This window comes from Aphelocoma coerulescens, chromosome 1 (genome assembly GCF_041296385.1).
Source record: "Aphelocoma coerulescens isolate FSJ_1873_10779 chromosome 1, UR_Acoe_1.0, whole genome shotgun sequence".
Classification (NCBI taxonomy): Eukaryota; Metazoa; Chordata; class Aves; order Passeriformes; family Corvidae; genus Aphelocoma; species Aphelocoma coerulescens.
This window is the reverse complement of record NC_091013.1, coordinates 4,934,831-4,962,163: the sequence shown is the minus strand read 5'-3', so window position 1 is coordinate 4,962,163 and position 27,333 is coordinate 4,934,831. Positions and strand designations below refer to the sequence as shown.

The 27,333-nt window shown below is 43.9% G+C and overlaps 1 protein-coding gene across 1 annotated transcript; it reads right to left on the bottom strand.

Moving 5' to 3' along the window:
• Positions 1–4,240: 4,240 nt before the first annotated feature.
• Positions 4,241–26,068, bottom strand: UBASH3A (ubiquitin associated and SH3 domain containing A). The gene is made up of 14 exons (XM_069018584.1): positions 25,956–26,068; positions 22,590–22,643; positions 21,089–21,275; positions 19,267–19,465; positions 18,413–18,582; positions 17,347–17,555; positions 16,394–16,520; positions 14,176–14,284; positions 13,136–13,258; positions 12,263–12,355; positions 11,111–11,255; positions 8,138–8,244; positions 7,521–7,627; positions 4,241–6,823 (listed from the first exon to the last, which is right to left on the bottom strand). Exons 1-14 carry the CDS (start codon positions 26,066–26,068, stop codon positions 6,686–6,688), a joined length of 1,881 nt encoding a protein of 626 aa, XP_068874685.1. The 3' UTR covers positions 4,241–6,685.
• Positions 26,069–27,333: the final 1,265 nt, after the last annotated feature.

The following is a 27,333-nucleotide window of genomic DNA, read 5'->3' as shown; positions in this document are numbered from 1 at the left end:
TGGGTGAAAGAATCCTTTTGGGACAACAGCTTTGCCGTGGACACATTAATAAAAGATGCTGCTTTTGCAGCCATGCTCACCTGTGCTGGCCCATCTCGGGAGCCAGACGGGCGCAGGCAAAGCAGCAGAGATCTGAAACCCGGCGGCTGCTGCGGCCAAGACAATCCCACGTCAGCCACGAGAGCCCCCCTGGGAACAAGCAACAAATCCCAGAGGGCACCTCTCCGAGCCGGCTCCTCGAGTCCCTGTACCAAGAGGTTGTCGTCCAGGCGTTTTGGGAACCTCCTGGAGCTGTTTGGACCAGCTGTGGGGTGTTCCCAGTGAACAGCCAGCAAGTGGAATTCCCTCCCAAGGACAAGGGCGGATGGTTTGGAGGTGCCCCTTGGTTCCTTAAAGAATCATTTGTTGGTGCCGTCGTCCTGGCTGGGTGGCCAAGAGCAGCCTCCCACAATGATAATGCACAATATTCTCTAACAGATGTCCAGAAGTACAGTCACTTCAGGTAAAGAAATGTCACTTTTGGATGAAGTAATTTTGATGCAATATTCCATGCTGAACTGGCATATGGGACATGTTATATACTTTACTTTCTCTTCATCATCTCTAGAATATCCATTATTTTAAAGGCTCAGGATGTTACATTTACTACAGATAAAAATCCCAACTGAGAAACCAGGTGGGCTTTCTTATGCACAACCAGACATGGGCCCAGCTCAGCTATGGAGAGGGCACATGGTCCCATGGCTGCTCTTATTTCTGTGATCGTGAGAGGCAGCACTACAGAACACACCACAACTTCCTCCCTTTCTCCTTTCTCTTCCTGCCATCCTCCCACCCACTCCTGGGATGGATTATTTTAGATGATATTAGAACCTCTATCATCTCTGTTGAGGGATGCTCTTAAGTTATCTTCTGGTAGGAACACAAGATCCATCTACTGGATGTGATTACATGGAACAGTTGAATCTTCAGGGCAGGAGCACCTTTACATTTCCTGCTTTCTGTACAAGGTCACTGACTTTTTGAACGACCCAAAAACCTGAATTCATGACCATAGCAATTGCCATGTAAATATCTGTAGTTTGATGCACTTCTCCAGTCTGTGTTGTAAAGCTGTCAGATGTGCAAACTGAATTGCTGACTGCTAGGGGGTTAATTAAAATTCTGCTTGTGAAGTCTGCAATTCTGCTTCATTTGTTTGTCCTTCAGTCCTTCCCCAGGGACTCTTTGGTGCCATCACCAACAGCAGCTCTGGACATTCCCACACCTCCAGTACACCCAAAGCTCCCAGCAGTGTCCTGTGCACTCCCACACAGCCCTGCATGCTGGCACACTGTGCACTTAGGTCTGAGCAGGGACGAGGAACATTGCTGCTGCTGTCCGAAATCATGAACTTCAGCAACTTCCCTCAAGGGTGTCCACTGCTCCACCCAGCACAGCCCCTGACATCCCTCCACCTCAGGTTCAGGCTCTCACCTCTGAGGAGTTCCAGCTGATATCCCATTGTCCCTCCTTAACAGGGAATAGTCTGCACACCTCCTCCTTCCATGGACATGGCACTTGGACCTCCACACACCTCCCACAGCCCTGGGAGAGGCTCGGACACAACATCCCCCTGGCCAAGCCCTGTCTAGGCTGTCACCACCGTCATGCCAAGGGAAATTTCTCCAGGGTGCTGGAGATCAGGCCCAGTGGTTCATCAGCCTTGGTGTTGCACAGCCCCCACTGCTTGCAGGAGAGTTTCTGCCATTTCCCAGCACCCACAGAAATTACCAAAAGCTCTGCTTGCTCTGCTCCCATCTCCCAGTGGAAGAAGCATCCTTACAGAGCAGACAAAGCCCGGTCCAGCACCCCCTATCAGCAGGCAGATAATTACTGAACATGCAGCTACCAAAATCAAAAACCTGTCAATCAGGAAGTGGCTGGCAGGACACAGCAGCTGCAGAACCCTCCTAGAAGCTTCCAGAATCGAATGGAAGGATGTAAATAGTAAATTAAAAGTACAGAGCAATGCAGAGCTGTACAAAGTGTTGTACAAGCTCTAAATGCCACTGACAGGTCTTTTTCTCTCTTTCTGCAGGGGAATAAAGCTGCTCTGAAACTTTTCTTCCCTGATAATTTGAAAGCAATACCTTGATTATTACATATATCTGTCAGGTTTTAATTGGCTCTCTCCTACTGTGGGAATTTTAGTATGACTATTGATGGGCCTGGAGCCTGAGGCAGAGAATTGCTAGCCAGTAGCAGTTTGCTGTTGAAGTAAAACAACCAGTTTGGGCCCATTTGGGATGAGATATTGTACTGATATTGCTGAAACAGGACATACATTTCCTAATTCTTCACCTCAGAGCAGGAAATCAGTTATTAAAATTTCAGTTTAGCAGAAAGAGGAAAAACATTTTAGCAATTTCCTTTTCTCTACAACTCAGGACTCCAGCAAAAATATATCCAAAAATTTGAAAGTTAGTGATAAAAATGGATCAAGAGAGAGTGGAGATAGGGAAATAAGTAATATGAAATAAATAGAGTTTATTACTTCTTCCTTGCAATTTTTCTGCTATCAGAAATATCAAAATGAGAAAACTCCCATGTAGTTTTTCCTCTCCTATCTTATACTTTGTTTGCAATTTCTTGTCAAGGGATGTGACCCAGTGAGCATTTTTAAATGGGTTCTCTTTTCCTCTTTTTGCTTTTTCTGACAGAGTTGTGCTGCATTTCTATTATTACTGTAGCTAGATCAAAGCTAACATTAGTTTGCTAATGTTGTGAGGGGTTTTTTTTTGGTCTTTTTATAAGAAAATTAAGATAATTGGTTTACTTGCTACTTCTATTATAGTCTACTGTAAATTTGAGGAATATCTGCACCACATATTTCCAAACTCACTTCCATTTTAAGGTCACCTTCAAGTCAAGCTGAGTTCATTCTTGGTTGCTTTACTTTTTTTCCCCTGCAGCACTATTTGTTAGTACATGAGTGACCTCCAGTGGCATTCCTGAAAAAATAAAAACCCTCCTGTCTGGAATACAATCAAGGAAAGCTGAGAACATCAGGAAATGCCTAAAGTGTTACAGGTTGCTCCTGAGAACAGGACTTGCTCCTTTTGGAGACCCCCAGTGTTTTTGTTGGAGAAGTCAAAAAATGCACTCAACTGTTTTATTCCTCACCTGTGACTTAAAATTCTGCGAAGAACAGAAATATCTACTTCTTTGAGTCAGCAGAGCTGTGCATATTCCTTGCACCAGTATTAATGCTGGCACAAGCAAAAAGCTTTGGAAAAATCAGGACCACAACATTCATAGCCTGTTTTATCTCACTTTTCAGAAGCAGTTGACTCAAATGTCTCTCCAAGCTCCTTTACCTAAAAGTAGTCCCAAACATTATAAATTTTGATGTTAATATCCTTCCAAAGGGTATGGAGGAAGCATTATAGTTTTTAAAAAAATTGCTGCTCTTCCTCCTCATCCCTCAATCACACCAGATCTGATTTAGCCATGTAAGTCTGAGGCTGTGTTTTCCCACAAGGGGTCACCACAGATTAGCTTCGCTGCAGGTCTTCATCAAAAGAATTTTTGTTCTCACTTTTTAAGATATAAAGAAAACATTCATATTCTCAAGGCAGTACTAAAAGCATCTACTGAAGTACATAACTTTGTAATGAAATGGATCAAGTCAAAGAAAACTGCAATGGAGTAAAGCAACAACTAATTTTAGAAGTTGCATAAAAAACCAACAAAACAAGATACTGGAAAAGGATTTCCTATTTCTTTTGCTTACTACAAAAACAGCTTGGAAGCTTCCAAGGACAGTTTCTTCATTTCACCTGTGTTTAGTGATTAGTCTCATGCTGTGTAAACATCACATTAGGAATTCCCTCTCTCCTAAGTACCAGGTTGTACAACCAAGAAACCTTGTATGTCGAAGACATCATTTCAGCTCTGGTCTTAAAAAGTGTTTAGAGGTGAATCTGTGCTCATGGGGTCCCAGGAAAGCCAAAAGCAGGGTCCTTATGAATAGAAGAGCTTGTCCTTGCCCTTCCTTTATTAAGACTGAGATAGTTTTAATGGGTTCCTGTGTGTGCTGCCTGTTCCTTCTGTTCATGTTCTTTCTGTAGAGTTGAATCAAACAGCAGACATGGAGAAGTCTTTATAACTTTAATACAGTATTTTGTGACTAAGCATTTGTCCTCACCTGCTTAGCACTGCGGTGTCTGGATTAGAAACCACCCCAAGAGAAAACTCCCCAGACCCTCTTTTAAACATGCTCTGAAGTTTAATTCATTGCTTTCACTGAACTGAAATTCATTGGAATGCATCTGTATTGAGGATAAAAGAAAAGCACAGTGGGATTTTGGTTCAAGTTAGGAATTTGATTCATTTTAGGAATCTGCCCATTAAGTATATTTAGCTTGTCAATAGTGTTGTACATGCACTGTGGGCATCTGATTAGATGCCAAGATCGGGTGGAGCAGTTAAATCCTTCCTCTATAAGAGACAGACAGACAGACACTTCCCCCAGCCGTGTCTTTCTCCCCTCCTGTCACCTGCCTCTTGGGAGCTGCACACACTCATTAAGGATAGGAGCTGGATGGACAATAAGTGGATTAGAGTGCCATTAACTGGCTTTTAGCAAGATTATTTCTGCAGACCCGAAGGCCTGAAAAGCAAAGAGAAGTATTTCATTGCTATGTTGTATGCTGTGGCAGCAGCATAGGAAAGCTGCTAAAGAAAGGAGGTGATGCTGTTCTTACAGGTTATTTTTCACAACAGACCCACCCTGACAAATATATCTGATGCCACTGGGTGAAGGGAGATATCTCACTTGGTATTTTATTTTGGTGTTTTAAAGGAAGACACAGATTCTTAACCCAAACTGGTTGTTTGCAGCACAGTCTAGGATTAACGCTTAAGAGCATTACGGGGAAAATTTACATTATTTCTGAAAAGGTAGAGGAAAATTTGTAATGAAATTTTATATCCCTAATGCTTTAAAAATGACCAGTCTTTTAAGTGGCTTTGCTGATTTTTTTGTATCATACAGCCCTTTCTCAGCCAGACGTGTGAGTCAGTGCCCTCCCTGCTGACCACAGAGGAGCCTGGCCTGAGCTCAGAGCAAAATCATCCCCCACCACACCTGCCTCTCTTGGCTGACAGCAAGTGTGTGCTGGGGTGAGATGTGGAGAAGTAGCCAAGCTGCAGTGCTCTCAGCATTGCAGTGGCATCCTGCTTCCCCTGATTAAGGAAAGGTTGTGGTGACATTTGGTGTTTTTATCTTTTTCTGGGACTGCAGCTGTAGCCACCTATCTCTTGAGCTTGAGTTCTATGCCCTTGCTCGTTAAAGAGCTCCTGTCTTGGCCCTGGGGCATTTGACTTCCACTGTAAAATTGCATCACTGTCAGAAAACTGAGAGCTCAAACAACTCCACCATAGCTGGAAAGTCAGAATGAATCATTGCAGCTGCACAACTGAGATAACAAAATCTCTGCACCCACAGATAAAGGTGCTTGTCAGACACTTCTCAACCCCAAAGCCGGAATGTTGGATGGGCTCCACTGCATGGCCCAGTGGCTAATGGCATGCAGGGAGATGTCACATAGGAGCAGGTAGTGAGGAATGAAAATGAAAACATTTTTAGTCATGCACTGAGAGAAACATTTTCATTTTTTCCTTTCACTGAAAGAAACACTTGTACTTTCCTGGAGGTAGTTATCTGATAACCAGGAAGGAAAAGAGGAAGAAAGACTGTGCAAAGGCATGTTCCTGTTTGTGCATAAAATTTCAGGGCTACATTCCCTTAATTAAACACATCACCTAGAGAAGAGCTACAGAAACCTTTCGGGTGACCCACTGGGAAGATGGGTCACCGTTAATAAATTTGGCACAAACCAGCACAAAGCAAAGCTGTTGAACTGCAAGGGCCATCTCGTGAAGGGTTCAGAGTTAGAGTTGCTCATGTCACAGTTTTGTCACCAGTGCAGTAACACAGGGCATCTTTCTTTGTTCCAGAAACAGTAAATCAATCACTTCAGTTTCCTTCAAAAAGGAATAATTTAGACCCTTTTGCAATATGAATCACTTGAGAATTTCTGGATGAGGAGCTGGTGTGACAGAAAATGGACTCCCTTCGTAGAAGAGGTAAATAAAGAGTCAGTGTGGTATTTGCTCTCACAGAACTGATGAAGTGAACAGGAAACACAGTGGCTTTAGCTAGAGCTGGTCCCCTCTTCAGGTAGGAGTTGACTTCTTTGAGTCCCAGTTTTTCTGTTGTCTGAAAATATCCAAGTGACTGAAGAAAAAAAAAAAAAAGGAATTCTTGCTGGATGTAGTTTGGTCTTAAAAATACAACATTATCTACTTCAGCGCCTCTTGGAGTGAAGTTTATAATCAGGTAGTTACATCCCTGTTTATTAAACATTTGTACTCTCAGAAAATGTTAGAAGATACTTTCCTCACCACCACCAGAAGTGTTATTTCTCACTTAAACACCAGTTCATGAGTTCTTTCTTCTCAGTCACCAAAATAAAATCAAAATTCAGGCACCAGACTCTGAAGTGTTTTTCTGTGCTTTGACGACTCAGAGAGGATATTTCCCACCCTCTGTGTGTCTTTGGGATGAATCACTGGACTGTGATGAACCATAACCTGCCTTTGGCTCCTTTTTGACAACTGCAAAGGCAGAGATGACCTTTTAATCTTCCATGATAGTATTTCTCCAGTTAAATGCTGCATTTGCTCCATGAGTTAATGTCTTCACTGGTGGGTTGACCATCTGCCATTTGTTCTCCTCTTTCAGTTCTTCGCAGAAACACATGCCCAGGGAAGGGATCTGGGAAGGAAGTTACCAGCAGGGTCATTGCTTTGACATGAAGCGGGGGCTTTGCTACAGAAAAGAGCAGTCCCTGATATTCTGTCACCTCTGAAATGAACTAAAACCAGGCTCGAGGCCTGAGGGGTGAAAGCTGAACTTGTGTCATCACTCCACGTCCATACCTGGGCAACCTGTTCCCGTGCCTCACCCTCCCTGACAGTAAAGAATTTCTTCCTAATATCCAATCTAAACCTACTCTCTGTCAGTTTGAAGCCATTCCCCCTTGTCCTGTAACTCCAGGCTCTTGTACAGTGTCTCTCCATCTTTCTGGTAGGCTCCCTTCAGGCACTGCAAGGCTGCAATTAGGTCACCCCAAAGCCTTCTCTTTTCCACTTTGAAAGGAAGGAGACTACCTCCAAGTGGAGAGGTTTCCAAATGTGCCTCTTGTCTGTAGGCATTACATGGCATTGGCTTTCCAGATGAAAACCTTCTCCAAAGATTTAGCTGCTAGTCACATACAATGCTCCCAGAATACAATCCTTCTCTTTACCTCCAGCACTTTGCTAAAACTGCATGAGATTCCCTTTGGAATGAGAAAGCTGATGTCATTGGTGTTGGCATGCTGCTACACACGTGCTTGCTGCATAATCAGTCTCCTTATTAAAAGTACAATGAAACAACCCAAAAGCTTCCTGATGAAATGAAATCCTCTCACCTTCCGTACCATCTGGGCAAGGTCTCTGCTGTCTCTGTTGGGGAGCCCTGTGAGCGCTCGGGTGAGAGGTGCCAAGGAGGAGCCGTGGCCCACGATGAGGATGACACCTGGCACACCAGGAAAAGCAAAGAACGGTGGTGAGGGAGCTGCAGCACTGCCACGTTCCCCCCCAGCAGATGGGGATGAGGTGGCTTTGGGGCTGTCCATCTTTGCAGACCTTTTTGATAATGTGGCAAAGCACGTTGTGATGGGCAGAAAGTATCTGGTGTGTTGAGCTTGCCAGCTAGTGAGAGAAGGCATTTGTGAGGGAAAGAGAAAAAAGCTTTCCAGGAAAACGTATTATCTTGTGCTGAACTACATCCCGATGGAGAAAGACCAAGAAAAGCATATACTTTTGCAAATTAGTACTCTACTGTCTCAGTTCTATATTACTTTTTTCATTTCTGTCCCATAAATTGCATGCATGTTACTTCAGTGTAGCCCAGGACAAGCACTGAGTCTGCCTTAAGCTCTGTGCAGTGCCAACAGCACATTAAATGTGCTTCTGTTGGCAAGTCTCTGCCAGTTCCTGTTACTGCAGCTGTCTGACAGAATATACAAAGCCTTGAAACCTTTACCTTTGCTGGGGCAGGCAGTGATGATCTGTTTTATAACCGCAGAGCTTCTGCTGACGTAGTCGTCATAACTTTCCGATGGCACCAGAGAAGAGAGTGGGAAGTTACCCCTGACAATAAAATCACAACTGTGTGTCAATCTAGGTGAATACTGGGGCACTCTTAGCACCATTGAATGACTACACCAGAGAAAAGGCAGCTAGTTAAAAGGTTTATCTACTGACTTGGCTGGCACACTGTTACCTCTTCTTCTCTGGAGTTCTCTCTGAGTAATTTCCATTAAATCTCATGGCTAAGTCTCACAGCTCATAAAGCACCAGATGCAGGCAAAACCAGGTTCAGTAAAATTTATAGTTTACAGTGGAGGTTATTTAAAGCAGGATTTATGCCTAAGGAAAGCTTTGAGCAATTCTGCCAGCAGGGACCACTGCCCAGACATGGGCAGCAGAGCTGCCTAGGTCTTCCAATCCTGACTGAGTTCAAACAAAGGAGAGACACTGATGACATGAATGCTTGCAAGATTTGGTCCCTCAGCATTAATCTCCTCAATATACCAAGTGAAAAAATGTACAACACACAAGGCATTGTTGGTCAAATGGATAGTAAAAACTGTCACTGCTAGAGTTAAAAAAAAGGTGTTTCCAGGGACAGTAATCACAATGCATCACTCTGATGATTTAGCACTTCTGCTCAGACCAGGCATTCTTCTTTCTTTTATATACCAGGGCCTTTCAGGCACCCAAAAGAACTAAGAGCCAGACCTTCACACTGTTGTAAATCAGGGCAGCCTCAGAGCTCTGGTGGGCCTTGAGTGATGGACAACATGCCCCCATTTGCAGTGGGTGAATATGGTAAAACCAGACCCTGGTGTGGTGGTGCATCCTTCCCCCCCACCCTTTTCAGGACACACTATGATCTGTGAAATGCTCATTAAGCCTCAGCCTTGATGAGAAGCCCCTGGGCTCTGCTCCTCTGGAGCTTATCAGAAATAATCTGCTAGTCTGCTCCCAGGCACTGTTGCTGTCCAACGAGCTCCTGGGTTTTTTCATGAGCAGCCTTGGAATTTTTGGGTTGTTTGTTTTTTTTTTTGTTGTTGTTTTTTTTTTTTTGTTTTTTTTGGTTTTTTTTTTGTTTTTTTCCTGAATGGCATGATGTTCTTGTTCTCACACTTTCAAAGAAAGTGCCAAGCTGAAGTGGGGCCAGGATGAAACCTTGCTATGACTAAAGCCCATTTCCTGGGGCCCTATAAACAGCAGCCCAAAATGAGACCCTTGGAGTTTTCCTGGACCACAGCAGTGACCAGAACTTCCCTGTGAGCGGGACCTCTCCAAGCTGGGAATCTCCCATTTGCTGCACTCGTAGGATCCCCGAACAATGACGGATCCTGGGCTGATCCCCCCACTCCTCGAGGCTCAACCCTTTTCCCTGTGAGGACATGCAAAGACATCCAAAGTGAGTATTTCACTGGTTTTGAGAGGAATTTTTCACAGGTATCTTGCACTGACTCTGTCTGTCTGCATGTCCACACGTGTGCATGTGCTATAGCAAATACACCAGCAATGCTGCTCTCTTAGATGTTCAGGTACTTTAGATATCTAAGTCAGGCCTGTAAGTAAGCTTAATTAAAGTTGTAAGCTAAGGTAAATGCTGCTAAATGTTGTTCCTTTTGACACACACACACACAGAGCTCTTGTTTTATTTCTGTTTGGATTGATTGACTGCATTTTGTTTGTTGTTTTTTTCCCCTTGGTGTGCCCTAACCATCTAGTCAGTAGCAGAGTGAACCTTGCCAATGAATTTTGTTGTGCTGGCACTTAATATTATATCTGATTTTTACTGACACTCTTGCCAGTGATTCTCTAAGTGATCTCAAACACACATTTGTAACACCTGGCACCCAAGGATTTTTTAGCCCTGAATGTGACGGGAAGAAACTGGCATTCTGTGTGCAAATTTATAGTTCATCCACCCTATTTTTGCCTGGACCTGAGCGAGCTGTGAGGGGCCTGAACACTGTAGTTAACATTGCCTTAGAGCCTCCTCTCTGAACCTCTCACTGCTGTGCATTTGCAGTTTCTTTTGAGGCAAGTGATTTTGTACCAAAAAAACCCTAGAGAAAACAGTCTGTTAGTGAAAAACACACCAGAAAGCTCTGCACTCCAGAAAAAGAAGGATTTTGGAGACTTTATGTAGTCTCAAACAAAGATACTTCCTTGGCTGTAAGGAAACCATTAATACATGAGATGTTTCCTTCTCCCCTTTCTTGAATATGTGGGAAATCCCAGAGACAGCTGAGTAATTTCCTGGATCTGGCTGAGCAGCCTGCTTTGAGAGCAAAGATGAGGAGCTAGACTGAATTGGAGGCTTTTCATTTCCTGCTGGGCTGTGGTTTGCAAGTGCTCAGAAAAGGCATCACCCCTCACCCCACCAAGTTATGAGGGCTCCAAAAAGTCCTTGCTGAGCACTGTATTAATCTTTGAGCAACTTAAAATGATGCCACAAACATCAGTTAAAGTGAAGTGCTCTTATCTTGCCTGTCCCCAAAACCTCTTGCTGCTGCCCTGCAGACCTTCAGCCAATGGCTGGTCGACCTTATCTAACGTCGCATTTCTTTGTCACTGAAAATCAGATTATTCCTCACATTCCCAAAGTGTTTTCACATGAACCAAAGATAAAAGCAAAGCTCCTGGCACCTGGCATTAATGCCCATAATGTGATGGTACATGTCCAGCTGTGGGCCTGAGCCAGCAGCTCTCAAGGCAACACCAGAGCAGGGCTGGTCCCATGCACAAGAGGTTTGTGTGAGTGCACCCACGTGCTGGTGACAGCATATCTTATTTTGATATCTTATTTTGATTTCACTTTGATCAGAATCGCCCCATCTCTGCAGTGTTTGTAATGATTTATGACACATAAAAGGATAAGATACCTCAGGAAAAACCCCATAGCTTTATCAGCCAGATGCAGAGCCATTACCTGTAACTTGTATCTATGTCGTAAGATGCCTCTACCAGTTCTGCCACAGTCATGAAGTTAGGGATTGCTCTGCTTGCTTCCCACTTGGTCCATTCAAACAGCCCTGGTTCCACCCTGATTTTGACTTTTTGATTTAATTTAAGCCCTGAAAGAACAAGAAACAGATCTTAGGGGAAAGGTACACTCAAAGTGCTGCATCCAGGCTATACATTCTGCCTTGTTTGCTGTTGTACTTTCATTAAAGACAATTAATTACTTATTGTCAATTGATTAAAGGAAGCCACCATCATATTCTTGTCTGACTAGTGTAAAGGGACTGCAGCTTATTATCATCATCATCATCATCATCATTATCATAATCATAATATTTGAAGCTCTCTTGTGATGCTCTGCTAGAAGGAAAAACCTCAGTAATGTTGCAGTCTGAATAAACTTCTGACAGGAAGTGCTTTTACCATTTTTATACAGCATTTTGCTCAGTGTTCATCAGCGGGGCAGTAAATTTTCCAAACTGTCCAGTATTAGAAATGGAATTCTCTTGTCAAAAGAAACATTATTTTTTGAGTGTTTTCAAGAGAGGTTACTGACTGGCAGTGAATGCATTCTAATGTAAACATGATAATAAACTGTGAACCTGCTGAAAGGGGCAGGAGGTGAAAAAAGAAAAGAGGGAGAGGAAAGGAAGGGAAAGAGGTTCTGCAATATGAAGGATTATAGTAGTTCAGCTTGCAAAAGAAAACATGAAAGCAGTCATCCATGATTCACATACAGATCCTTCAGAGCTCTGGAAATATCTGCTTTTTGCCTCAAAATATTTTCTGGAAGAGGTGGCAGTGGTGATTTGATGAACATCTACTAATGCTGAATTCAAGCAGATGTGAAACACCTCTGTTTCATGTAACATTAGATTCCACTTTAGCTCTCAAGGACTAGTGTTAATGTCATCCTATCCCACAGACTGCACACACACCAGCAGGTTTGTTGCTGCCTGCATTACCAGCTAATCAAAACCACCTCATCTTCCCTGCTTAAAGAGAACCACAAGTGACCACAAAGCTGTACATCTTCTTAATTGCTCATGTCAGAGACTTCACAGCAGTTTGATGATGCTTCCAGTGTGGCAGAAGCACCTGGCAGGTGTTGCTGCCTTACCCCGCAGCACGTGCTGAGCTGTCTGCATGCAGCGGAGGGCGGGGGACGAGTACGCAGAGCTGACTGTCACCTCCTGGTCCAGCAGAGCTTCCCCTGGATGGCAACAGCAAAGTGTGACAGATGAGAAACAACTCCAAAATACTGTCTGCAAAAAACCAGCTCAGAGCTTTGCAGTTTTATCCACATGGGATACATTGACAGTCCTTTCCTATTCATTTTTTTCACGCTGTCTGCTGATTGGGCTCATTAGAAAGCTCATTCTGGTGGAAACATCAATTCTAAAATGAGTGTTGGAAAGATAATTACAGAAGATTCACTCCAAATCTGCAAACAGCAGTTAGGCATTTGGCTGTCTCCATATATCTGAACCATCAGAGACAAGCATTTGCAGCAGACCAGCACTGTCACAGTCATGCATCTTGCTCAGGGAGCACAAACAACTTCATCTGGTGAGTGAATTGAGTCAGCCTAACCCACACCACCCATCCTCCTGCAGCGAGGTGACCACACTCTGCTGACCATGGAGCTGCTTCCTCTGGCCAGCCCCTTCACTCCTCACTGCCCATTCAGGGACAGCTGCATAAGACATTAATCCCTTGCAGACGAGCAGCAGGGCACAGGTAGTATTCTGGCGTCTTCCTTTTGGCTTTCTCTGCCAGGAACGGGCAGAGTTGGTCTCAAAGACAAGTAAACAGCTCTGTTCTCTATTTTGCTATTTAAGAAGATCTTGCAGTGGTTGCCCACGGAGAATTGTGGCCAACATTGAGTGCTGGTAGGAAATTTTTCTGCTGTAAAGCCAGCATGAGCTTTGGCAGATGATGACAGCCGTCTTCCCAAACCCTTACATTTGCAGGAGGATAATATCCAGCTTACCTATAAGCCTTGACTGGAAAATACCACAGCAAGATAAAGGAGGATCACATTCAAACTGCTTCAAGCTGTCTTTCCTCCTTGGCAGGGAGGAGGGGAAGTTCAGATCCGCTCTGTAGTATTTTCCTGAAACAAAGCAGGACATTTTTCTGTGGCACAAGGGAGGCAGCAGCTGTGTTATGTTCATGTTACAGACAGAGTCAGTGTCACTGATGGAAAACAGCCAGTGCTAGTACCTTGAAGGGGTCACATTTTAAGGTCACAACACTGGCTTGGGAAATCACCTGTCCTAATAGAATAGCACCTCTTCTGTAAGCTCAGAAGGAGCAAATGGGGAGGAGGAGAGAAAGAAGAGGAAATCATGAGAATTTGGCTTTGTGGGGCTCCAGAAAAACAAAAATCTACTCCCTATCTTTACTCTTTTACTATTGCCAAAATGACCAAAAAAACCCATTTCCACTGAATCAAAATGAAACCAATGCATAGATTATGCAGCCAGAAGGTACCACTCTCCTTATCTGGTGTGAATTTCACATACTGAACATGGGGAATCTCCAGCATAGCAAGGCAGACTTTCAGCATAAAGCTCTCACTTGTGTGTCAGGAGGAAGGAAGGGAACAAGAAGGTAGAAGTTCACATTTCCCTGTTTTGGGTCAGTTTTCTTCACCTAAAACCATCCTTTTTTTTTTTTTTTTTTTTTTTGAGAGAGAGGAAATTCAGATTTTCATTTAGGTCAGTGCTGACGTTTCATTTCCACCACAGATTGCCCAGGTTGGACTAGTGACATAGTGTGCCTCTGATCAACAGCCCGTGATTCTGACTCAGGCACAGAAAGGTGGAGGGGTCTGACAACCACCACCTTGCATAATGAGAGGTGATGAGTGTGCTCCTGTGATTTGTTCATGTATCAGTGAGACAGTATTCCTCAGTAGCACAAGAGTTTTGTTTATCTGCAGAGTTTGCACTGAATCTCTTCTACCCATTACTGGGATTAATTTGGTTTGGTCCTGGTTTTTGCAGGTCCTCCAATTACCTTACTCACCATCTGCAGTCAGGCACTGCTGAAGCCAAGATTTGCCAAAGACCTGATCCACTGTTTCCCCGTGGCGCATCACCAGCACCCCTCTCCGCAGGGAGGTGTTCTGAGACAGCTGGGAAAAAGGAGATTTCATGAGAATGTTATCTATAACCTTCAGGAAAAGTCTGGATTCCTGGAGAAGAGACAGTATAACAGATGCCTATCTTTAGGACAGTGATAATCCCAACTGGTTCTCCACCAAAGGCAAATGAAAGAGATAGAAGGATAAAATCATTAAGGTTGGAAAAGACCTCCAAGATCATCGAGTCCAACCTTTGACCGATCACCACGTCGTCAACTCAACCATAGCACTGAGTGCCACATCCAGTTGTTTCTTGCACACCTCCAGGTTTGGTCACTCCACACCTCCCTGGGCAGTCTGTTCAATGCTTGAGCATCCTTTCAATGGAAAAATTCTTCCTGATATCCAGCCTGAACCTCCCCTGGTGCAGTTTAAGGCCACCTTCCCTTGTCCTGTCAAAGGTGTCATCCCTGACCCTCATGGGCTGCAGGTTTTGTTTCTGTGTTAGCACTAGTGAAAGAAGTGCTGGTAACAGATCTTTTAATCTCAGTGTAGGAAGGAATCATAACTTTAATTTATATCATATGGTTGATATAAACAAAAAATGGAAAACCAGCTAAGATTTAAGTGGTAATGCCCTTTTCTACACCAGCACTAACACCAAGCTTCTGCTTTTCCTAATGAAAATACTATTTCTGCATTTTCATAACTGTGTGGCCAAATCAAAAATGAACCCAGTTCTCCTACAAGGCCACTCTTTAAACTCAGACTGCATGGAATTACAAATAAATTTGAAGTAGGTTGGGGTTAGTATACAATGCACATTAAATACAAATGAGAAGAGGATAAGGAGGAACAGGTCAAAGGTTTTAAAACTTTAAAACAGTGTTACTGCTGCAGCACTGAGTTAAGTGCTCTGCATCTTCAGCAACAGAAAAGGGAACTCTTAAGAAGTGGTTTGAGGTTGATATTCGTGCATTCTGTTAAACACTTGCATTTCTGCCATGAAACGCCCATCAACTGCCACAAGATCAGAGTATAAACCCAAGGTTTTGTGGTCTTCCTCTTCTGCTTGAGGGGAACCCAGAGGCCAGGGAAACTGTACACTGGAGAACTGCCCATTTGCAAAACACATTCCTCAGGCCAAGCCTCAGCTCTGCCACAGATCTGAGCTGGATAAGAGAGGCCAAGAGCAGCCAAGAGCCAGAGGAAGGATGTGTGACTTGCTCAGAAATGTCTTACAGTCATATACACGGTGTCCTGGAGGCCCCAGGATGGAAGTTCCCTCAAGGTGCCCTCAGTTTCTCTGATGTTGACACAAACCAGCCCAGGGTTATTGCCCAGCACAGCAGGAAGAGAGGCCAGCAAGCCAAAGAGGTTTCTGAGGCATGTCTGTGCTGAAAACGAGTCTTGGCATCCCTGACAGAGCCAAAAAGGCAGTGCAGGTGAAAATCTGCTGTAGGAAAAAATCTGAGTCTTTATTTGTTTTGCTCTTCCTACCAGAAGACCAGTGGAAAACACAGGAAAAATTGATACTTGTTGATTTTGAACGTGGGACAAAAATGTGATCCTGTCAGTGCTATTAACCAGTCCAGCTAGCTGTTCTGTGCACTTATCTGCACTACCTACATATCTAAAAATAAAAAAGAAAATGGAACATTTAAATGGGATCTGGGACCATGGGAACCTCCAAGATGACATCCACAGAATCTGGACATAAGAGCAGCCATGAATGGTGAGCCTAATTCTGATATAGTTACTCTGGCTGAAGCCATGTGGAAGTCAGGGGAGGTCGTGCCTGTGTCTCACCTGTCAGACTTATCTCCATATCCACTGAGGCTGTGCTCAGAGAAAGCTGAGCAGGGAACTCATGTTTTGTGCTATTATGACAGGAATAAGGGAAGTTTTATGAAAAGCAAGAGTAATATATATAATATGCATTACAAAAAAAGTATGAGATGTTATACAATACAGTATGAGTGGGTATGTACATATAAACCTACAACATAATAAATAAACGAAACAATGTGTAAATGTACAACAAAACATGAAAATGTGAGGGAGGAAAAGGAAAATACTATTAGATTTACTAAATGCCATTAATTAATAGCATATCTGCCAAAGCATGTGGCAAAGATAAGAAATGGAAAAAACAATTACCTGAAGAGAAAGTACATTGGTTATGCTCCTTGACATACTGGGATTATGGCCTTCCCCATTCAGCTTTACATTGGGTTCCTTTTCAGTTTTGGTGAAGGATCTTGAAGCTGTCTCAAAAAGATATTCCCTGGAGAAAAAGCAGAAGCAACACACACACATACACAAACATACAGGCACGCACACAAATAGAAGAGACTTTTGAGTCATGGTATTTTTTACAGGATCAGTAAATTGGGATTCATGTTCCATGCAATACTTTTTGCACACTTGCAATCCACCTCATCACTTTGCTGTTCATTTAGAATATGCCCCATAAAAATGTGGTTAAAATATTAGGAACTGATAGTGTATGTTGGGTGTAACCCTGCTAAAGTGGGACATTCAAGCAGGAAATACTACCTGGTGGCCTCCTCCCTTTCTCTGAGACATCAAGAAGTGCACCAAATTTTCCCTGCCTAGAAAAATCAGCTCTAATCTACAAGTAGCATCAGCTGTGCTGTCAGCTGCAGAATGAAGTGCAGGAAGCCAGACAGGTGCCTTCTGATACAGGGCACATCAACAAGATAAGGGTGGTGCCAAGCTGCTGGAGCAACCTTTGTGTGGTTTCATTTCAAGTTAACTCTACGAGCCCTTGAAATAAGAAAAGAGAAGAGAGCAGACAGCCATGCTGAAGGCTCAGCCTGCCCTGGCAGAATGTGCTCTTTCAAAATTCATTAGGGCGTTCAGGTTGTTCAAGAGCAAGCAGGGGTCATCCCTCGAGCAGCTGAACTTATGAACTCTGGGTGTCTGCGGGTGTGTGTCCTCTCCCTTTTCTCTCAGAAGGTGTCCCAGCATCCCACCCAGACCCTCAGGATTCCCCCTCTGCCCACAGGTCCCAGCAAGGAGGAGCTGCCATGGCTCCTCAGCAGGAAGAGTGGCTGATGGAAAGCAACACCCGTGAAATCCCAGGTTACCTGTGCTTGACCCACGTGTCTGACTCGTGGGCTTTCTCGGTGTAGTTTTCTGGGAGGAAGCCCCTGCAGCCGGTGCGGTGCGAGATGCCGATAACCCAGCCCTCGCTCACGTCGCACTGCTGCGTGGGGTCCACGTAGATCAAGTCCCCAGCGTTGATCATGAGCTCATCAATGTTCTGGGGCTTGTACTGGAAGAGGGCCCTCAGCCTCTGGGGGGACACAGAGCACGGTCAGGATGTTCTCTGTGCTGCAGCAGCTCAGGGGATGGTTGTTCCCCTCTCCTGGACACAGAACCGGTTCTGTTTTCCACTCTGCAACATGCTCTTTAGTGGCATGCCAGGAGAGGAAAAGGAAGACTCTACCACATTTACAAGATGTGTAAAGACAGGCACTTGGTTTTCACAAAAATACTTTTTTTCTCCTGTTGCTGGTACAGACTTATTTGAAAGCGAGCATAGATCTGACCTATTTTTGTGATTGCTTTCAGCTCTCCTGAGTGTGACTAAAATCCAATGTGAGACTTGTGACAAAGCGATTTACTGATCTGACAAAAAACTGTTGATCATTCCATAATTTAAATTTGGAAATGAGAACTGAAACAATGTTGACAGGTTTTAACGAAGAGTCTGCTAAGCAGAAAATCATCAGTGAGAACTGTGCCTTGCTCACTGCTGCAATTTTCATCATGGCTGGAACAATCCAGAAAACTAATTTTGCTGAATGGGATTTTACTGCAAAACTGTAAACTGACAAATCCTAGCAAATATTAAAGGATGATGATTTCCTGTCTCTTTTATTTTCTCATGTCATGGTAAGATAAGTTTTTTTTCCACTGGGGTTTGGAATTAGATTTTGAGACACGCAGGTCAAGCAACCTACCATAATAAAAGTATTATCTACTGATTCAGGAGTGCAGTTTTTCAACCCAAAATGGCACTGGAAACAACCAAGCTCTTTGAAGCACTGTGCTGAGCAGGCAGAGATTTTCTTAAGGATGGAAAAGGCAAGGTAAGTGTAGCAAAGAAAATCAAGGGCTCAGGAAATGAAATAAATCTGATTCCAGTACCTGGTAATGCACAAAACGCATGTCCCGTGAATAGAGAGCAGCCACCCACTGGCAGGGTTCCCCTGGGTTAATGCATTTGGCCAGTTGTTCCAAAGTCTTCTGATGGTGAGGATAAAACCTGTGGGCCAAGGTAAGGTGGAACTGCTTCAAGGAGGGCTTCACGTGGCAGTCTAGGGATGAAACAATCACATCACAACACAGAAACAAAGCGCATTTAAAGCTCCTCTTGTTTTATCCTACATGCTTTGCTTGATGCAGGAAATATCACAGTAACTAGTGGTAGAGTAGATCTAATGGTTTTGAAGGGTGTCATGCTTCTAATCATGCCAAAATCATTCACAAATGTGGACTGGATTTGCTTCCTGGCTTCATCTGTGAGGGGAAAAAAAATGATGAGGGTTTGATTTCCTCTCCCAGCCTGTGTTGAACTCATTTCTCCCAGACAAAGCTGAGGTGGGGCTGTGCCCCTTCAGTCTCCACTGGTGATGCAGTTTCCCTTGGAAAGGGGATTAGGCCCTATTCCCAGGGATGCAGTCAGGCCATCAAGCTGGGCCATAGCACCATGGAGTTGGGAATCTGGGGAGTGTTATGTCCCTGCCCATCTTGGATATCCTGATCAATGGCCTGCCAAGTTGCACACAGGATCATTTCAGCTTTTAGACAAAAGTGTGGTGTCTTCAAAGACTAAAACATGCTCCTCTGGCCTCTCTGCTTGCAAATGTGTAGAAGAAAAGGGTGTTTGCTGGCAGGAATATATCAGCCAAGCTCCCCTGGAGACACAGGTCATATTTTCAGTACTGTGGCTACACATTTGTGCTCCAACCCACCCATTTGCCGTCTGATGTTGGTCCTACCTGCCAGAGCTGAAGCCTCTGATGAGAATGCAACAGCAAACTCTTTGAGGACATTTGCCTGTCTGTCATCAATGAAGAAGCCAAGGTAGCTGGGAGATGCATGTAGTGTTAGGGAAATGGATGGTGGAAAGCTCTGGGAAAAGCTGTCACCGACTCGCTTTAAGATGTCATACAATAATTCCACTTTCTGGTCTTCACACTGAAAGAAAACAGAGGAGGAGCAGGCTTTACCTACCAGCTCACAGCCAGTGTTGTAGCCTGTCACACAGCACTGCCAGAAAACTGTGGGGCTACAAACTTCCTGAGAAACAAAAAAAACCCTGGGAATTTGCCTGAAATTCCTGGCATTAAAACCAGTTATAGTGGGCAGTTGGATCAGCACAGTGTCCTGGTTCTATAACAGGAGATGGAACCTTCAACCCAAGGTGTATCTAGCCTGGGTAGGAAAAAGCCAAAGTATTTTACCACCTGACAGGTGTGCAGTAACCTGTCTGAAATGAGGCAGGGATCATGATTTCCCTCTTCAATTCTAAGTAAGGATTTGTGTTACTGTTATCCTACAATCCTTTGCTGAGATGTGCAAGGTGAGGGTTACAATGCAGTTGTCTCTTCCAGACAGGCCTTTAAACTTGGTGCTTTCCGAGAGCATGGCATTCATTATTAATTAATGATTTTGTTCTGTATAATTGTGTTTAATGGCCACAGAGCACCATTCTGTGTTTTGCAACAAAATAATCTTATTTTCACTGTCTCTACTTTTTGGCATGGTTGTGATGACCCACCCTTAGGGGGCAGGAAGCTCTTAATGGTTTAACACAAAAGTATGATGAACAAAGTAATTTTTATCCAGCTGCTCTAGCCCAAGCCTGTTTCAGCACATCCCAGATACAGCTGATGTTCATGTGTTCCACCATCAACATGCTAAAACTGGATTCCAGGTGTCTCCAGAGTTTTTTCAGACCAGTGACTCTTTGCTGGACTTCCCAAATGATTTCACAAAATCTTCAGCTTCAGTGGAAAGGGTAAAATCTGGGACCCACCACCATAGCAGTGAGCTGCTGATGGGGCTCTGTGGGGAAGGCAGAGCTTTCCCTGACATTCCCACAGGCTCGGTACCGTTGTTGTCTGCATCTTATGGTAACACAGTCCCTGCTGCACAGCTGGCTGATGGCAGCCACTGCTGCCTTGGCTGGGAAGGTTTATCACCCTAAATCCATGCAGCAGTGGACACGTGGAAGCCTGACAGCAGCTGGACTGCACAGGGCTGCTCTAGATGGATCAGCTACCATGAAACGTCCCACTCAAACATAAAGCATCACTCAGACATTAAGCATCACTCAGATATGAAGCATCACTCAAGACATAAAGCATCACTCAAACATTAAGCATCACTCAGAAATTAAGCATCAGTCAGACATTAAGCATCACTCAGACATAAAGCATCACTCAGACATAAAGCATCACTCAGACATTAAGCATCACTCAGACATTAAGCATCACTCAGAAATTAAGCATCAGTCAGACATTAAGCATCACTCAGACATAAAGCATCACTCAAGACATAAAGCATCACTCAGACATTAAGCATCACTCAGACATAAAGCATCACTCAAACATAAAGCATCACTCAGACATTAAGCATCACTCAAACATTAAGCATCACTCAAACATTAAGCATCACTCAGACATGAAGCAACGTGCCTGGACCTGGGTCGTGTCATTTGATCACCAGCAAGTTCTGGTGTCAGACAGCAGCAGGTGGCCCAGTTTCACCAAATATCACCCAGCAGAATTTTGACCCTTGCACTCTCCTGTGCCTCACCGTGAAGAAGTCGCAGAGGGTGACGTGTGGGAAAACCTCGTGGGCTCTGTTCTTCCCACACTGGCGCTTGCTCTCCTTCCAGAAGTCCTGCAGGCGGCTGTGCAGGTGGCCCGTGGGGCACAGGTACAGAGCGTATTCCTGAGGGATTGGGTCATCCAGGGAGGGGTCGTTGCAATGGGAATGCAGCCTGAAATCAAGAGCATACCCCTGAGAGTGAGGGTGTGCACCACTGGCTCTTGTTTCCTGTGGCTGAAGGCCTCCATAGCAGAGATCAGAAAAAAGAAATACAATTTTAGTATTTTCTTACAAATGAAAAGCTGAAATAAAAGCTCCTTTTTCTCTCTGAAACACTAAATAATGGAGACTTCTTTTTTTTGTGCTTATTTTTTGAGTGCTTTACATTTTATCATGTGTCTTCACTTCTGTCAGTGTCTGAAAATGACAGAAAACAAAAACCACTTTTTTAGGGGTTTGGGGTTCTTTTTTCCCCTCTTCATGACTGGAACAGAGGACTGGAGGAAGAAAAAAGACAATGGGTGGAACACGTTGAAGAATGACAAAATTAAAATTAACTGAAGATTAAAAAAACACTTGAAAAGAGCCTTTTTATTCAGCCTTAAGAAAAGCAAGAAAGACAAATCAGAAAATTCACAAGCAAAGGGCAGAAACTCATATGCCATGTGATTATGTCCTTTAGCATGTCCTTCACGTGCTGTATGTTTGTCTTTGCAGCTGTTGGATTGGGAATGGTTGTTGGGAAGTGTGGTAGCATCCCTGAAAAAAATTATTTGGAAAGAACATGCCGTTCTCAAATATCTCCTCTGGCTTTTCACTAAAGAAAAGAAAAAAGAAGAAAAAAGAAGAAAATCGAACCAAGGAGGGGAGAAAAAGTAAAACAAAACCCCAAAAAAAGTGCAAGGAAAGATTGGATTTAATGTGAAGGTGAGTTAAAGCAAAAAAAAATCAATTATCAGCCCATGAATGATATATAAATATTCTGGGAGAGTCTTGGTAAGGAGGAGAAAACTTTGTGGGGTTCAAAATTGAGAAGTGATTTTAATTGTAGTAATACCTCCCTCTGACCATCAGTCTTTCACTTTGTGGTGAGCCTTTCTGTTCCCCTTCAGCTGTTGTTTCTGCATGTGTTTATAAGAGCAGTCATGGGTTTGCAGAAATTTTCCCTGTTTCCTTGTTCCTTTCCCTCAGGAGGCTTAAAGTTGAGGAGGATTTTCTGACCAGACCAGCTGGTTCCATGAACTGGCTTATTGGTAAAAGTAGCTGCTTCTTTTTAATTTACCTGGACCTTCCACAAGTAACCTTGAGTCCCAGAATAAGTGCAAATACAAATATTTCTCTCTCTGAGTGAAATAAATTAAAAAACAAAAAATCTCAAATTCAGGTTTGGGTTTTTTATGGCAGGTAACTTCAGTGACAGAATGAGCACATCAACAGGGATTTTCAGGCAGGTTTAAGGCCCACCTTAGAAATCACAGGTACTTACCATTTTGCTGCATCTTCTACTGTCTTTTGTCCAGTAGCAACCAAGGCCTTTTGCCTAGAAAAAGCACAAAATCGATTCCTCAGAACAGCAGAAAGAAAACTTTTATAAATTAAAGGCATTTAGTGACTGTGGTCACCAAGTCTATTTTCCAGCACAGGCAGGACTTTTAGTAAGAAGGTTTTCCCTAGCAAATGTTAATGTTCTTGAAATCTTCCAGATAGTTTTGTTCTTGGTAGGAAGACTGATAACCTGTCCTCCTCATTAGATGCCTTCCTTTGTGTTCTGGAGGTGTTTCCTTAGCAGCCCTACCAAATATATGTATTTCCTTGAGGTCAGATAAACTATCCATCCACTGCAAGAACAGAGTTTTCTTGGTTCATAGGAAACAGGTTCTGATTCAAGATGCCAGGCCCAAGCCCATACATTAAAACTAAGCAAAACACACTTATATTGGGGTTTGAAATCTGGGTTGAGGTTCCCCCACAGCCAGCAGAGAGCCAGATCTAAGCCAGCAGCTCAGTCCAAGATGAGGGACAAAATCTCTCATTTCTCTCTGTTGATGCAACTTCCATTCTCTGGGGTTGGATTTGATTCACATTTCCTTTTCTCACTAGAGCTTTCAAAATGCCAGCCATGTGTTTCACATGAGCAAATCTTTGTGCCTAAATACTGGGTGATGGGGGAAGGATTCCAGTGTTCAAACAGCAGCTGCACCTATGAGCCCCATTTCCATCCGTGAAATGCACCTACAAACTTCTCAGAAGAAACACGAAGGGGACGTAGAAACAGTGGACACTGGAAAAAACTACTGAATTTCTTGGCATCTACTGAATCCCTTGCCATCTGCTGATGTCTTTCCTTCTCTCTTGAGGCCACCCTTTCTGGCCACTGGATTCTGAGGGCATTGAATTTTGTTGTCTCCTCCCATTTTTGTTCTTCATCCATCCCCATGACACCCGAACACACATCAGCAGTGTGTGCACTGAGCTGCAGGACTCAGGTTCATCCTTATGTTCCCTCCCAGTCTTCTGTCTTCTCTTTAGTGTAAAAACTACCCTTGGGCTTTTTAATAACATTTGTATGCAACCATGTCTGGCTCTTTAGTGAGGCTTCACATGGATAAGGACAAACATGAGCTCAGACTTTACCTTCTACCTTCCTTTTCTGTAAAGTGCATCAACTCCTGTGGCCAGATCAATGCACAGCCACGAGGTCCAAAGCCAGCCTGTGCCCTCTGTGATGGAACACTGCACGTCCCCTTTCTGTGCCTTTGCTGAGTCCTCCTTCTCCATCACACCAAACACAACCACTTCATAACTACTCATTGCACCTCCAAGTGAGTGTTTTACCACTTCATGCCATGCTGCTCCTCCCACCTGAGGACCAGCTCTGTGCAAACAGCCCTGAAGCCAAACCAGCATTTGGCTTCAGCTTTTCTTTACCATGGGGCCTTCAAAATTAAAGATAATAAGACAAGGGAGACCTGAGGCCATGAACTGCCGTCCTGCTCAGTCCTGTTTCATTGTTCCCTTGTGCCCCTCTCAATACCTGTTCCCACTTTTGGTCTCTCATCACATAAGCTGGCTGTAGGATGATTCCCAGCAGGGTTTATAGACCCCTTAGCACTAGGGTTGCATTAGGCTGTGATTAATCCTACACTTCCAACATGAGAAGTGAAAATTGAAAAATAATGCAAAGAATAAATTCTGCATGTACCAATGTCTCTCAGATAGACAGTAGGAAAAAACATTGAAAATCTGTACTGAAAGTAGATTAAAAATAAATCTACAGTGAGAATAAGCTGGCATAAAAAAAGAAGCTGCAGGCACCGTTTCTTGTGTAAATTTGTTGATCTTATGCTAGACTTGACCCTCACATATCTGAGTTTTGTTCATCAGGGAAATGTTGCTTTGGCCTATTGGTTCTGCATGGTGAAAGATTTTGTAATACTTCCACCCCACCTCATATTTCTCAGTCTAGGACATACCAAAGAAACTTTTCAGTGCTTTCATTCATGGTTTAATTGAGGGACAACAGAGACAGCTAAAAGGTTTTATAAAAATGCAGTCAAAATTTTGAAGGTCCTAAAGTCAAAAAAAGAAAATAAAATTTTTAAAAATTGCTTTTGGGCCTTTTGTTGATTTGCACAGTATTTCTGCTGCTGCTTCTTGATTTTTGAACTGGGAAGCACAAAGTCATCTCAGTAACAGCAGGAAGGGTTTTAAAGGGGATTGGAAAAACACATAAAGCAGAAAAAAATTCAAAAAGTAGCCATTACTTTGGGGTGACCAAACTGAGGGTATTAATAGAGAAATGATGAGCCATGTTTTCAGCCCACAGCTAAAATTCCACTGTGCATCACTGGGAACAAGGGACTCACAGTTCCCTTGTGAGCTGTGCCCATCATGTCTGACATTGATTGCTTCCACAGTTGTTCCCAAAAAACAACACAGCACTTAAAAATGGAGCCTCTTCCACTTGCTTAATTTTCAGTCAAAAGGGAGAGAGATATTGCTCTTCTTTCTAAAATGTTTTTTATGAGGGGTTCTCTAATATTTAAATGATAGTATTTACTTTTTGAACAATTTGAACCAAAAATGTCCATACTTGGCCTTCAGAAGTTGGAAAACCCTCCCCAAAACTTGCCTGTCCAACAAGAGAGAAGTTTGGGGGAGGAGTGGCCAGCACTTTTCTTTTGCATTAACTTGTTTACCTGCCACCAGTTATTCTTTGATCTACTGGAGTTGCCAAGAATAGGGGCTTCATTCTTTACTACTGTATTTTCTAGGCAGGACATGATTTTTGGAACACGATCCTGATTCAAGACAGGAAGAAAAACTGACAGACTTATGGGGCATCTTGTTAAGGAAAGCTTTTAAAACAGTTTCCAGTGACACCATCCAACAGGAGATTTTTGCCGGGCCTAAAAGAAGAACTCTGGCTAGAAATTAAATCCATATTTAATTCCCTTATAATAAGAGTGTTTAATTCCCTTATAATAAGAATGATAAGCAGAAAAAGATGAAAGATTATGTATCCCAAGAGCAAACTATGGTCAACTTCTCAACGCATTGAAAAGCCTCTCCAACTCAGGATGTGGAAGGGTGTGAATCTTTAGATTTACACAGTAATTTAGAAAGTGGGACATCGAGCAGATTGCTTTTGCTATATGGGCAATACACACTGCTCTGTATGAAATTCAGAGCAAGACAGGTCTGATCCCTGCACATGGACATCACCCCCAGAGCAGCACGTTCTCCTGATCAAAAAACCAAGGTGCCTTTATCGGGATTTTATGGGAAACACTTAAATAAACACACCTTAAATAAATCTCCCTCTGCAAAGGCAGCTGAGCAAACTACTCACGCGATATGGGCCGGGAATCCTTTGGCGAGGAGAGGCTCGAGGAGTGCAGAGGTGCTCCTGCTGCGGTGCTTGTTGGACACCTTTGCATACAGCTGTGCCTCAGCCACCGCCATCTCCTCCCTGTCCTCCCCTCTCCGTGTGCTCGGTGCTGACAGCAACTGGGAGGTGGGAGGAGGGTGCAAGGGAGGGAGGGAGGGAGTCAGAAAATGAAAGAGAGAAAGAGGCAGATGAAATGAAAAAAAAAACCCCAAACCTCACAGCCCTTGTGATCTTTTCTGACAAAAGCTGACATCCTGTTTTCATAGAATCTGCGCCTCTGAATTTTTGTTGGAGGGGGGCTGAAAAAGAAAAAGCTTTTCCTATCTGCCCTGGCAGAACAAGATGAGAAGCCCACAGGTAACCACTGCAGTCAGAGGGGACTTGCTGAAGGGGCTGAGGTGGAATCTTTTAGCTTTTCACTTTAAACTGTCTTGTGAAAGCCAAGAAATCCACCTCAGCTGCAACTGCACCAGGGGGGAACAAGCAGGGCTGTCCTGCAGCATGTAGGAAGTTAGTCTGGAGGCCAAATTCTTTCCTTTTGGGCTCAGTTTCATGTCCTTCTGTCTGTATCATACATGGCTCCTGCTCTGGTCTTCTCAGCCAAAATCAATGAACAACCCCACTGTGGAAGATTAAACCCAATGTCCCATCTAGACATCACACCCTGAGGCTGAGCTTGGAGCAGCTCAGAGTGGAAGCAGGGAGAAGATCTTGTCCTTTCCAGGGGTGCCAGTCCCACTGTGGGAGCCTTTGCAGAGCTGCCCTGGCTGGTCCCCAGCATGGCCAGAGTGGGTGAATTGGTTGGAGACAGTATTTTCTGTCCTCATTGCAGGTATCAGTGTTCCTTGTGGAGGACAGGACACCTCACCCCGTGGACTGAAAGGATCACCTGAGCTGCTGGTCTCCTGAAATGAGCCCTCATGTTTTCCCCACTTTGGCTAAAGTTCCCCTTGGAGCACCTGGCCAGCTTGAGCTGGTTCTCCAGCCATTTGGAGAACCATCTGAGCTATCTGAAGCCTGGTGGGGAGAGTGTTCCCATTTCCAGGGAGGGCTGCTGAAAGTGACACAAGAGAGGATGAAGAATTCTTGAATCCATGGCCGAAGTTAAAAGGTCGTGACATGATGTCCTCTCCTTTGGAAGTGCCAGTTTCCATCGTGCACAGAAAAGGGACTGAAGAGCTTCTCTCATCTCAGCCATGTTCCAGGGACATGGGTTTTATCCTGGAAAACTTTAATTTCCTCCCTGGCCTCTCAGGAGCCTTGTTTCACTTCCACTCTGGTGGTTTTTTGCATCATCCTTCCTTCTCCTTCTTCCCTCCACCCTTCCCTCTGTCAGGAA

Coding starts and splice junctions, on each gene's coding strand:
- UBASH3A (XM_069018584.1), bottom strand. CDS start 26,068: ATGGCGGTGGCTGAGGCACAGCTGTATGCAAAGGTGTCCAACAAGCAC. Junction 17,556..18,412: donor TGCGTTTTGTGCATTACCAG/GTACTGGAATCA, acceptor GTGTCCCCCCAG/AGGCTGAGGGCCCTCTTCCA. Junction 14,285..16,393: donor CCAATGTACTTTCTCTTCAG/GTAATTGTTTTT, acceptor CCTTTTTCCCAG/CTGTCTCAGAACACCTCCCT.